Genomic DNA, 13,135 nt, shown 5'->3' on the forward strand with positions numbered 1-13,135 from the left:
CTATCTAGAACTTTGAGTACTTGTCTTGTTCCTGATTTCAGTGGAATTTCTTTGAATTTCTCTCCATTCAGTTTGTTTTTGGCTGTTGGGTTACTGTACATTGCCTTTATTATGTTTAGGCATGTTCCTTGTATCCCTATTCTCTCCAAGACCTTTATCATGAAGGGGTGTTGGATTTTGTCAAAGGCTTTTTCAACATCTAGTGAGGTGATCATGTAGTTTTTTTCTTTCATTTTGTTTATATGGTGGATTACATTGATGGATTTTCATATGTTGAACCATCCCTGCATCTCTGGGATGAATCCTACTTGGTCATGGTGGATGCTTTTTCTGATGTGTTCTTGAATTTGGTTTGCCAGTATTTTATTGAGTATTTTTGCATCTATGTTCATGAAGGAAATTGGTCTTCAATTCTCTTTCTTAGTTGTGTCTGTGTGGTATGGGTATCAGGGTAACCGTAGCCTCATAAAGAGTTTGGCAATGCTCCTTCTGTTTCTATTGTGTGGAATAATTTGAGGAGTATTGGTATTAGATTTTCTTTGGGCATCTGGTAGAATTCTGTGTTGAAACCATCTGGGCCTGGGCTTTTTTTTGGTTGGGAGACTATTTATTGATAACTGTTTCTATTTCCTTAGGGGTTGCAAGTGTATTTAAGTTGTTTATCTGTTCTTGGTTTAATTTTGGTATGTGGTACTTATCTAGAAAATTGTCTGTCTCCTTAAAGTTTGTGAAGTACATATTTTCAAAGTATGACCTGATGACTCTCTGGATTTCTTCAGTGTCTGTTGTTATATCTCCCTTTTTGTTTCTGATTTTGTTAATTTGGACAAGTCGCTCTTTTTTCATCCACTCCATTGAAGACCAACCACAGGACATCACAAAGTGACAACTTTTGCATTACTCACCTAGGACACAAGAGGGCAGACAAAGATAAAGTTCTATATGGCGCTAGCCAGCCTTTGCGCTCAGGCTGATACTTCTGCTGGTGACTGAACATTTTTATTTACTTATAAATTTAATTAAAATTTGTTTTCATTTTATATTCCAATCCCAGTTCCCCCTCCAGACCCTTCTCCTGCCTCCCCACCTCTCACCATCTTACCCCATCTACTCCTCAGAGGGGATGAGGCTTTTCTTGGGGAGTCACCAAAGTTTAGGATACCAAGCTGAGGCAGGGCCAAGCCCCTCCTTGCTGAATCAGGTTGGGCAAGGTATCTCACCATAGGTAATGGGCTCCAAGAAGCCAGTTCATGCACCCAGGATAAGTCCTGGTCCTACTGCCAGCCCCCCCCCAACAGATCAAGCCACATAACCATCACCCACATTTAGAGGGCTTAATTCAGTCCCATGTGGGTTCTCCAGGTATCAGTCCAGAGTCTGTGAGCTCCCACTAGCTTGGATTGGCTGTCTCTGTGGTTTTTCTCATCATGATCTTGACACCCTTTGCTCATATGATCTCTTCTCCCTCTCATCAACTGAACTCCATCTATTTAAGGCAAGCATATTTCAGCAAACTGGACACGCCATCAAGAGTGTTAGCAGGAGACTTTTTAGATTTCAGCAATAATCTTATTTTTGTAGAGCTTTATTATCAAATGATAAGTATTCAGTCAAATTCACTCATTTACTTCCATAGCTTAGTATATTGGAGTATATGTATGAAGCATGTAACCATACCCACTTCAGGTATGAGAATATTTATTTTCTGACTAAACAACAAATGTTTCTCTGTGTTTCTTTTCATTAATCATTGACCTGAACCCTGCTCCTTGGCAACCAACTGACTGCTTTCTGGAGCTGAAGTTTGGAAATGAAATATAATTCAGGAACATCTGGGTCTTGTCTACCCTATCACATAAAAGGTTCTGTCACCGACAATGATATCTTTGAGACACAAATGACATTTTCCTTTGATTGTTGGTGCCCATCTGAGTGACTTCTGGTTTGGGCTATTTTAATCAAGCTGTTATACACATTTTCAAACAAAACTTACCTGGGCATGGTGGCATATGCCTTTAATCCCACCACTCAGGGCGTAGAGGCAGGTGGATCTGCCAGCCTTGTCCACAGAGTGAGTTTTCAGACAGCCAGAGCTGTGTAGAGAGACCCTGTCTCAAAACAAAACAAAATACAAGCAAACAAACAAAACACATGACTTGGTGTGATGACATTCACTTGTTTCTTTAGGCTAAAGTCCTGAAAGTAGAACTGTTGAGTCATAAAACAAATGTGTTTAACTTTCAGAGAAAATGTGTCATTGCCTTCCCCTATCACCAATGTAATAATCATTTTACTTCTCCTCTAGGTATGTGTAGTTTTATCAGTTGTTCCATTTCTTTGCCAATACATTTAGTTATGGGTCATAATCTGATTATAGCCAATGGGTATGTAGTGGTGTCTCACTTCAGGGAATATTTTCTATGGTCTTTGCCATCATCAACGCAGAGCCTCTGAATGACAGGGCAGTAAGTAGCAGAGTGCATGTGGACGCTCCTCTAGCTTGGTGCAGGATCTCAGGATTTGGAAGATTACCATGATGTCCAGTTAACTAATGAAACTGGTTCTATGACTCTGAGCTTGGAGGAGCTGAGGACCTTCAGCCTCTACACCTCAGATCCTCCTTCAATCAGGGGATTGAGAGTAGAGAGAGCATTTCCACTAGAGAGGAGCTGGGACCACAGAGTGGGCTGAACAGGAAACAGCTAATTAAGAGCAGGGTGATAGGACAAGCACTGTTTACACTATATCAGACAGAAAATCGTCACAGAACAAGTATTTCTGTGTTGTTTTGTAGGTACCATAGACCCCTGGAGACTGGAAAATGGAACCAAGGCCAGTTCTTAGGTGGCTCTAAATTTTTCTGAGATTGAGGCTCATGACACTACCTTTGGGAAATCAGGATGGGCTAGGGGGGAGCTCCTGATTCTGTACTCTCAGATGTAGTTTGCCAAGGTTCACCATGCTTCTGTAACTTCTGCTCAAGGGCCTGTATTCCAACCTTAATTCAGGCCCTGAGAGCCTAGACTGCCCTCCATATTAGAGCCAGCAGCCCCCGTGCATGTGGGGGCTGAGAACTTGGTAGAAGCTGTCCACCAGGGTAGCTACCATAGAGAGGCAAAGTGAAGATGCTATGGTGGTAGAACTGCAGTGTGTTTCAATGACAGTCAAGGCACAACAGGGAAGGGTACATGCAGACCCTAAGATCCATGTAAGGGATGATGGAACCTGAATCCTTGTGGACTCAGGAAACTGTAAGTCCTGAAAGCAGGGAGGTGATTTCAGGGTGGTGGGCATGTGAACTTCACCCAGTTCACATATTCTCAAGGTCTATTCTGTTCTCCATCTGTGACATCCTGAGTATGCATCTACTCAGGAAAGTCCCCGAGTTTCCCCAGTTATAGATTACTGCTCGCTCCTCTTTACCCCAATATCTTCGTTAAGTGTGTGCCTGCTTAATAAAGCCTGAAAATGATGACTCCAGATTTGGAGAAAGGACTTCAGAATTCCTGCTCTGCCTCCCGAGGGGACTAAAGGAAGAACAGCAATGGGAGGCAGCTTTGCCTCACTTGTGGCTCATTGATTTCCACCATTTGGCTCAGTCAGTAGAGTTCAAGGACCTTGGCCTGTCCTTCCCCACTGCCCTCACTGTGCCTACTCTCTTTGGTTCCAAGTTCCTGCCTGGGCAAGGTTCATATATTTGTGACACTAACATGGGTTCAATCTCATAGCAGCACTGACTCAGGACTGAGAAGTAATCATGCTATCAGATAGACTTGCAGGATGGCTGAGTTCTGTGACCTGTGGGCTTCTGCTTCTCTTCTGTGTGCATGGTAAGACTACCTATGGAGGAATGGGGGACCCAGTCCAAGCTGACAAAACTTGATAAGAGTTATTGGCTGATACTGCAGGAGTAAAATAAAGTACCAGGGAGGAAGGAGTCGGTGGAGATGGCAGTATGGGAAATTTGCATCTCCTAAAGCCCTACAAAAGCCCACAGGCTAGTCCCTCTATCTAACAAGGGGTCTGTGGCCCCAGAGGACCCCCAATACTGAAGAGCTATGAGGGGTGCTCTGTTGTGTTGGATCTAAAGGTCAGGGTACAGAGGAACAGAGGGAACATTTCCTCTCTGTTGGTTGAAACTGTAGCTGCTACTGACTTGGATAATAGCAGTGTAACTTCATGCTGCTGAAGAGTATTAATGAGCCACTCTCAGAATAGAGAAGTGCCATGGCACTCCTCAAAAGGCCCTGCATAAGGTATTGGCTTTCACTAAGGTATGCCGAGGTCCCAGTCCTACAACCTACAATTGAACTGAGAAAACCTGGGTTCCCTTCCCATGTGCCTCACATGGGTCTTGGTTTCCAGGGCGCGTCAACAATTTCCAGGTCCTTATCAGAGCTGAGTCAGGAAGGCACTGTGATCAGTGTGTGTGTGCAGCCCCAGATACCCCTACCACAAATCCTCCTAGTGTGCACTCAGCGACCTCTAGCCAGGCTTCCCCACTGAGGAGGCTGCACTAATCTCACCCCGGGACTCTTACCTGTTGTTGCTAGGGTTCTGGGAGGTCACCAGAACCTTCTAGACAGGATGTTCTGCCAGATTCACTCATGGTTATTATTCTAAATGTTTGTTTGAATGCCTGGGTTCAGAATCACTGGCAACTATAAGGGGAAAAAGTATTGTGTCCAATCCCCTTCTATACCTCCCAGCCCTGGCTCATCCACAGGAACACAAATGACACTGTCTTACATTATAGGGCCCAGGATTACTCAGGAAGAGATGTGTGACCTGGGTGTAGCCACACACAACTGCAAATTTAACAACCAGAAGGTTGGGCCAGGAGTATCTCCAACAGCAAAACCCGTCTGGGCTACCAAGCAAGACCTTGTGTCAAGAAAATAAAAAACAAAACAAAACAAAGGAAAGCAGAAAATGAAATTTCTTCAGCTATGTTTGATTTTACCTGTTGGTCATAAACTCTGTCCCCCTTCTCTGTTATGGCTTACAGCTTCTGGTGGGAAGGACAGTTTACCAGATTTTGTATGAACTTTATAGAGAGCTTTTCTGTGAGGATGAGACATTGTGCATGTAGCTAGGCTACATGGGGTAATTTTCTGTGTGACTCCTACACTCCCTATACTGGCTCACATAGAGTTGATGGAAAGGACACTGTGCCATTGACACATATGTGGCCCAGTGCTGCAAGCTCATAGGGCTGAATTAGTCTCATGGTTCCTTAATGAGTCTGGTCAATGGACTAGATCTGGCAGTACCTCATGATGACTGTAACAGGCAGGAAATATGTAAAAGCTGTGTTTTCAGTCCAGGGTCTTTTGATGAGGTTGACAAGAGGGTAGAAAGGATGGAGCAACAAAAGCGTCTGATTGAGCAGAATAAACCCAGCGGTCATCTCTTTATTTACAGGACAGGAGTCATCCAGCCCCATCAGGAACACACACACTGGACAGGTGCAAGGCAGCCTTGTCTACTTGGAGGACATCAACATGGGAGTCCACACCTTCCTGGGAATTCCCTTTGCCAGGCCACCTGTAGGACCTCTGCGGTTTGCTCCTCCTGAGCCCCCTGAACCGTGGAGTGGTGTGAGGGATGGAACTTCTCATCCAGCCATGTAAGCTCTTCTGGGTCCCAATAGACTTCAAGCCCTGGAGTGGGCTATCATTGTGAGCTGTGACCCAGGCTGCAGTGGTTCCTACATCACAGTCCCATATCCAGTTCCCCTTTTTCATGGAGTAGGGGGGATTTCCACACACATTTCCCCAAGAAATTCAGAATGGAACAACCTGTGCCAGTCACCAGGTTCAGTGCTTGGCACCCACAAGGAGTTAGCCTTGAGTACTGCAGTTAGGAGCACAGGTACATTTGTCTTGAGGGTCAGGGGAGACGTCTCTGAGAGGAGATTGGGCTCCATCACTCAACCAGAAGAACTCCTGTCTTTAAAAGCATAGACTGAAGAATCCTAAATAGTGAAGCAGTGGTCTCCAAAGGACCACACCCTCCATAGTCACTGTGCCAACCCATAAGGCCAGATGCCATTTGGCAAGGAACAAGTGTATGTGCTGACAGCTAGGCCTGTGGAAGAGATGGGACACTGGGAATTCTGACTTTAGGTGAAGGAGGTCCTATTATCTTGGGGGAAACTAATTCATACTCATTTATGCAATAGCTCTGTAGGGGCAACTCACCTGTGTCAGCCCTAATGGTAAGAGTGTCAAAACCCATGGTCAAAGGCTGCCATGGAGACACCCAGGGCCCTCGGTCTCCTGACCTCCCAATAGGTAGGATCCAAATCTCTATGTGGAGGTCTGGGCTCCATCACAGCTTCCCCAGAGCCTGAGGCCTTTATCTGGGTAGAAGTGACTTCATTTTATTAATATATTATTTTGTGTATTTGGGTGTTTTGCTGCATGTATGTCTGCACTGTCATTCAGTGTCCTCAGATCCCCTGAGACTGTGGTACTGTGGTGAGCTGTTGTGTCAGTGCTGGGGATCTAACTCAGGTCCTCCAGAAGAACAGCCAGGGATTGTAACCGATGAGTTATCACTCCAGCCCCAAGAGGGACTTTAGAAAATGATCTCATATTCCCAGCAGGTAGGTTTTTTTTTGGTTTTTCGAGACAGGGTTTCTTCTGTGTAGCTTTGCAGCCTATCCTGGCACTCCCTCTGGAGACCAGGCTGGCCTCTAACTCACAGAGATCCGCCTGCCTCTACCTCCCGAGTGCTGGGATTAAAGGCTTGTGCCACCAATGCCCAGCCAGCAGGTATTTTTTTTTTTAGGAGTAAATCTACCCAGGTTCTGGCTTTAACTACTGCTTAGTCCTTAGAGTAATTAGTTGTTTACTATTGTGAACAGGTGTCTACAGAATATCACTGTAATGAATGCATTTCTCGAGACCTTGTTCAAAAGCACCCCACCTCTTCTTTCTGTGTCTGAAGACTGCCTATACCTCAGCATCTACTCACCTGCTCATGCCTCTGAGGGCTCCAACCTGCCTGTGAGTGTCAGGCCTTGGGCAACTAGTTTTGGAAGGACCTTTCTTCTGAAGGAATATAGGAGAGCTAAGATCAGTCTGGGCTTCCCTTCAGTGTAGACCCTGATATTATGTCCAAAAATGCCCTGTTGCCCACTGTAGGAATTTAACTCATGGGCTTAGGAACAGAAACCCCTGAAGGCACTGATAAGTTAGAATCTGTAACTTAATGAGTTCAGTACTTGTGCCCAGAAAACCCAGTCAGATTTCCAAGAGATGAGCTTTGGGATTATCTAAGTCCTAAAAAATTGAATCATATGTTTGGCCAATTAAGTTTGGAGGGTCCTTGTTTTATTTTCATGTAATCATGAAAGACATATGTCTTTTGTTTTCACCTCTGAGGGGCTCCTGGAGTGTTGGAGACAGACTTTGGTATACAAGACAGACTAAGAGTTGAGAGACTTTTCTTTCTAATGGAACTTGGATTTTTCATCAGATCATGGCAGTTGGAATTTGTCTATGTGGGCAGCTTCATAACCAAAGCAATGAATATTCTAGATGACAGGTGGCATTTGGGCAGGGTAAGAGGGGTGATCTCTTTATTTTTATTACCAGGTGATGGTATGGATCCATGGTGGTGGACTGGCTATGGGCATGGCTTCTATGTATGATGGATCAAAGCTAGCAGCTATTGAGGACATCGTAGTGGTCACTATCCAGTACCGCCTGGGTGTCCTGGGTTACTTCAGGTGAGCCAGGGCTGGGCAGGGAATTGGGGGTGGAGACACAGGACAACCTGGTGATTCCTGTTCCTGCCACTTCACAGCACTGGAGACGAGCATGCCAGAGGCAACTGGGGCTACCTGGACCAAGTGGCTGCTCTACGTTGGGTCCAGCAGAATATTGCCCACTTTGGAGGCAACCCTGACCGGGTCACTATTTTTGGCGAGTCAGCAGGTGGCACAAGTGTGTCTTCACTTGTTTTGTCCCCCATGTCCAAAGGACTCTTCCATGGTGCCATTATGCAGAGTGGAGTGGCCATGCTGCCTGGCCTCATCTCCCACTCTGTTGAGGTGGTCTACACAGTGAGTTCTTTCAATTCTCCTCACCCTAGTCCCCTATACCAGCCCTCACTCTTAGATCTCCTGGTACTGTCTGCTCTGTGAAGGCAACAAACATCATAGAGGTAAATGTGAATTCCCTTCTTCCTTCCTCTTTGTGAAGTCTTCAAGGATCAGAATTCATACTCCTCCACCTTACTTAAGCTGAGAGTTTTCTCTGCCCTCAAAGTTGTACCTCATAGCTTCCATTGTGTTCAGAACCAGAGGAGCAGGTACACTGGCTCCCTTGTCTATTTCTTATCAACATTGGGGAAGTAGCAACAATTGCATTCCCGCTGCAGTCCACACACTTTACCCCATGTAATTTGTGGGGCATCCACACTATGTAGGATTATTAGGAAAACATCTCTCCCTGCCTGGAAGGATGGACAGGCTCCTACTTGTGCTCTGTACAGATGGTGGCCAACCTATCTGGATGTGATCAAATGGACTCAGAGGCCCTGGTGGGGTGCCTGAGAGGCAAGAGTGAAGAGGAGCTTCTGGCCATTACCAAGGTTTGATTGCATGGGGTTAGTGTCTAGGAAGGGGTCCATTAGGGAGTGGAACATAAAGTCCCTTTTACTCAGAGACAATTACCCCATGCACATGGCTCAATGCCCTTGTAGCCATTAATGCAATGTGGACACAAGTTCAACTAAACTAAATGTGTATGGACATCATGGGATTATTTGACATCAGAAAATATATGGACTATAAACTTGATCCCTCACCTTGAATGCCCCTCAGGTCTTCAAGATCATCCCTGCTGTGGTGGATGGGGAGTTCTTTCCCAGGCACCCTGAAGAGCTGTTGGTGTCTGCTGATTTTCGACCTGTCCCCAGCATCATAGGTATCAACAATGATGAGTATAGCTGGGACATCCCAATGGTAAGTCCCAGATACAACTCCTTGATTAACTGAGGAATGCACTGGATGGGAGAGATGGTGCTCAGAGCTTCATAACCCCAACTATTTCCTATTTCAAAATCAATTTGAAACTTTCTATCCACCTCTCAGTACTTGAGCAACATCGATACTGGAAAAAAAATGGACAGACAGACCATTCAGGATGGTCTACAGAACACACAGACACAACTGGTGAGATTCTTAATGTTGTGGGTCAATGGAAACAGAGCTTCTAGTTATCTGCCAATGCCAAGAGCCGCTTGAGCAAATAATGGAGTATACTTCTTTTTGGGGATGGGGTCACTCTCAAGCTTGTTCATGGCCCCTTTACCTTCTCCCATCCCAGATCCCTCTCTCTTCAGCTGAGGATACTGCTTCCTGGTGCTGAAGTTTTCCTCACCCATCTTTTCTGGATCTCTCTGAACTAGATGGTGTCTCCTGATTTTACTGACATGCTGGTGGAGGAGTACTTGGGAGACATTGAAGACCCTGAGACTCTCCAAGTACAGTTCCAGGAGATGATGAAAGACTTCATGTTTGTGATCCCTGCCTTGCAAGTAGCACGTGCTCAGAGTGAATACATCTATAAGGATGCCTCTGGGTTGGGACCCTAGATACTGGTAGAACACTTGCTTCATATGCATATATGCCTAATCTATAGTGCTGTCACAAAGAAAAAAGAAGCCTGATTTCTCTGAGATGTTTCAGAGCTGTGGGTCTAAGGATAGCCCTCTGATGTCTAGGTCCCTGTCTATGTCTTTATTCATATTCTGGTCTCAGGCCTCTGAGGGCTCTTCCTTCAGTGAATCTTTATAGCTAGTGTAAGAGCGTGGCACCTTTTTCAGGCACAGATGAGGAAAGTGAGGTAATGATGCTCTATTACTTCCTCAGACTACTTAAGGTCATAGTTTAACCAAGGCCTTTCCAAAGGCTCATGCTTCAGCCTTGGAGTAAACACTCCCTAAACTCCCAGCCATTGTGATTCCATACAACTTTAGGTCAAGGTATCTTACACAAAAGACAAGGCAGAACAGGTCCAGGTTAAAGTCTACTATGTTACAATGTGTCCACACTTCCAGGTCCTCTTGCCCCTGTCTACTTCTATGAGTTCCAGCACCCAACCAACTTCTTCAAAGATATCAAGCCACCCCATGTGAAGGCTGACCATGGTGATGATATTTTCTATGTCTTTGGATCCTCCTACTGGGGCAGCAAATGTGAGTCTTCCCTTTGTTCCACACATAGGATGGGGACTCAGATGAGTACCTGAGAGATGACTGATCTCACTGTCCATCTGAGGAAACTGAAGCTCTTGGAGAGCCTTTCGCAGCCATCTTGTAGCTCAACATGTTATACTATGATTGGACTCCAAATCCTGCCCAGTCCAGACTGTACTTTCTGTCCCTGTGCCCACCCTGATAGTGGTGCCAGGCCTGATGTCAGAGAGGGCCAGTCGAAGCCATGATGTTTCCTTAAATGACTATGCCAGAGCAAAGAAAGGGCCTCTGGACTAAGAATAAGCTGGGCATGGAGGAGGTGGAGTAAATTAGAGGCTGGGGCAAGTACAGGAAGGGTGGGAAATGGAAGACCCTGGATCTAGGCAGGTAGGGCAATGTGCACCAGAGTTAGGTTATAACTGGCATTGAGAGTGTAGCAGCTGCATGAGGTGACCATGACCTGGACCTTTGTCTTCATCATGGCTGCAGTTGACTTCACTGAGGAAGAGGAGCTCCTAAGCAGAAGGATAATGAAGTACTGGGCCAACTTTGCAAGACATGGGTAAGAAGACATGCTCCTCTGAATGTCCCAGGTCCTCCTCCTGTTTGGGGCAGCCTCATGAGAATACATAGATCCTTTATCGCATGATAGGTTATTCCTCGGGGTCAGGTTCCTCCCACACAGTAGTCCCATTTGAGTGTCAGTCAATAGTCACCTGCCTGTGCCCTGGGGTGTGTGTGGCCAAACTGCTCTAGTTTCGTGTACGTGAGCCTGCTACAGAAAGAAAGGGAAAACAGCATAGATGGTCTTGCCTCTTATGGAGTGCCGCTACTGGGAGTTTCTTTTTTTTGCCTCTATCATGAGACCATCCTTCTGTGTCCTTATACTTCTGGCCTGCTTCACTCACCACATTGACCAAAACTAGGGGATCAGATCTGGGCACAGCATAACTCATAGTGATCCTCACCCCATTCTGCTGTGACGGTGTGTTCACAGGAATCCCAACAGCATGGACCTGCCCCACTGGCCTATATTTAACCAGGATGAACAGTACCTGCAGCTGGACATCCAGCCTACTGTTGGCCATGCTCTGAATGCAAACAGGATGCAGTTCTGGACTGAGATCCTGCCTCAGAAGATCCAGGAGCTGAAGGAAGTTGAGAACAAGCACACAGAGCTATAGCAAGTTACGCACAATAATGGGTTTTCCTGTGTAGATTTGGAGTCAACCTAAGGTGCCCACACCCTCAGAAGACAGGGGTGATTCCATTGTTCATGTATCAATGCACCCCTCTTCAAAAATCTGTTCATCTAACACTTAATAATGTCACTGGTACCCTATTTGTCTGGGTACTGTCTTGATTCACATATTTAATAAATTCTCCTATGACAGTGTGTTTGTGTGAGCACCAGTTGATAACAACCTTCCTTTGTACCCTGGTGGACTTGCGTCTCTTCTATTCTTTACCTCATCTTTCCCAACCCTCTTCCTCCTTTTTCCCAAATCTTACATTTCTTCAAATGAATCAGAAACTCTGGACAATTTTGAACACACCAGATGTGGGTGGATATTGAAACCCATGTCCATCACTCATGGAGTCGCTATCCATTATCTATGAGTTGGTAATAACCTGGCATATTAGTATATTCAAGATGCCACAAGAAAATCATAAGCTGCTCCCTGAGTGTTGTGATAGATGGGTGGCCCCACACTAGCAAGACTGAAGAATATCTAATGAATGCAGAAATGCAAGGGTAACTTGTTCTAAATATGGACACTTTCTATAAATATATAGAATAACTATACAGATAAATATGCGGATCATTATGTATTTAAGTATGAATCTTAAATGTGACTTATAAACAACAGAAATTTGTTCTCAGTGTTGGTGCTCATGACATGCAGGGTTAAGGTGCCAGCCATGTGGTGAGGGTTCACTCTCTGACTCAAAGATTGCTCCACGTGTCCTCCTTGGGTGAAATAGACAAACAATGGTGCTAATAACCTGGCTACAGCCTAGTGGACCCAATCTTACTATCATGACACTGGACATCAGATTGCAACATAGAAGTATGAGCCACCAGAAATCTTCAGAATGTAGCATCTAAGTTACATTAGCCAACAAGGTTGCCAACAACTGAAAACCTTGCTATCAATTGTCTCTATAGTTGTCACCTATGGTTGATGCTGTAACAATCCATTTATTTATTTCTGTCCTCAAATTACGAGTAGAACTTTTTAAAAAATAAATTTTATTTAAATTAGAAAAATCTTATTTTACATATTAGTCCCATTTCCCTCTCCCTCCTATCCTCCCATGTCCCCCACTGACACCCCCCCATCCCACCCCCCATCCAATCCCCAGGGAGGGTGAGGCCTTCCATTAGGGATAATCAAATCTGTCAAGTCATTTGGGGCAGGGCCTAGGCGATACCCCATGTATCTAGGCTAAGAGAGTATCTCTCCAGGGGGAATGGGCTCCCAAAGTCCATTTGTGCACTAGGGCTAAATACTGGTTCCACTGCCAGAGGCCCTAGAGACTGCCCAGGTCTCCTAGATGACACCCACTTTCAGGGGGCCTGGTTTTGTCCTATGTTGGTTCCTCAGCTGTCGTAATGGGGTCCGTAAGCTCCCACTTGTTCAGGTCAGCTGTTTCTGTGGGTTTCCTCAGTGTGGTCTTGACCCCTTTGTTCATCACTCCTCCCTCTCCACAACTGGATTCCAGGAGTTTGGCTCAGTGTTTAGCTGTGGATTTCTACTTCTGCTTCTATCAGCTACTGAATGAAGGCTCTAGGATGGCATTTAAGGTAGTCATCATTCTCATTATAAGGGAAGGGCATTTAAGGTAGCCTCTCCACGATTGCTTGGATTCTTAGTTGGGATCATCTTTGTAGATCTCTGGACATTTCCCTAGTGCCAGA

At 45.4% G+C, this 13,135-nt stretch overlaps 1 protein-coding gene across 1 annotated transcript; it reads left to right on the plus strand.

The window, feature by feature from the left end:
* The first annotated feature begins 3,738 nt into the window (after positions 1-3,738).
* LOC100759838 (acylcarnitine hydrolase) lies at positions 3,739-11,568 on the plus strand. The gene is made up of 12 exons (XM_027405758.2): positions 3,739-3,830; positions 5,425-5,629; positions 6,872-7,013; positions 7,605-7,738; positions 7,816-8,074; positions 8,506-8,604; positions 8,837-8,977; positions 9,107-9,187; positions 9,424-9,568; positions 10,075-10,212; positions 10,702-10,774; positions 11,210-11,568. Exons 1-12 carry the CDS (start codon positions 3,758-3,760, stop codon positions 11,394-11,396), a joined length of 1,677 nt encoding a protein of 558 aa, XP_027261559.1. The 5' UTR covers positions 3,739-3,757; the 3' UTR covers positions 11,397-11,568.
* The last annotated feature ends 1,567 nt before the right edge of the window (positions 11,569-13,135 follow it).

Source organism: Cricetulus griseus, chromosome 3, assembly GCF_003668045.3.
Source record: "Cricetulus griseus strain 17A/GY chromosome 3, alternate assembly CriGri-PICRH-1.0, whole genome shotgun sequence".
Taxonomy (NCBI): Eukaryota; Metazoa; Chordata; class Mammalia; order Rodentia; family Cricetidae; genus Cricetulus; species Cricetulus griseus.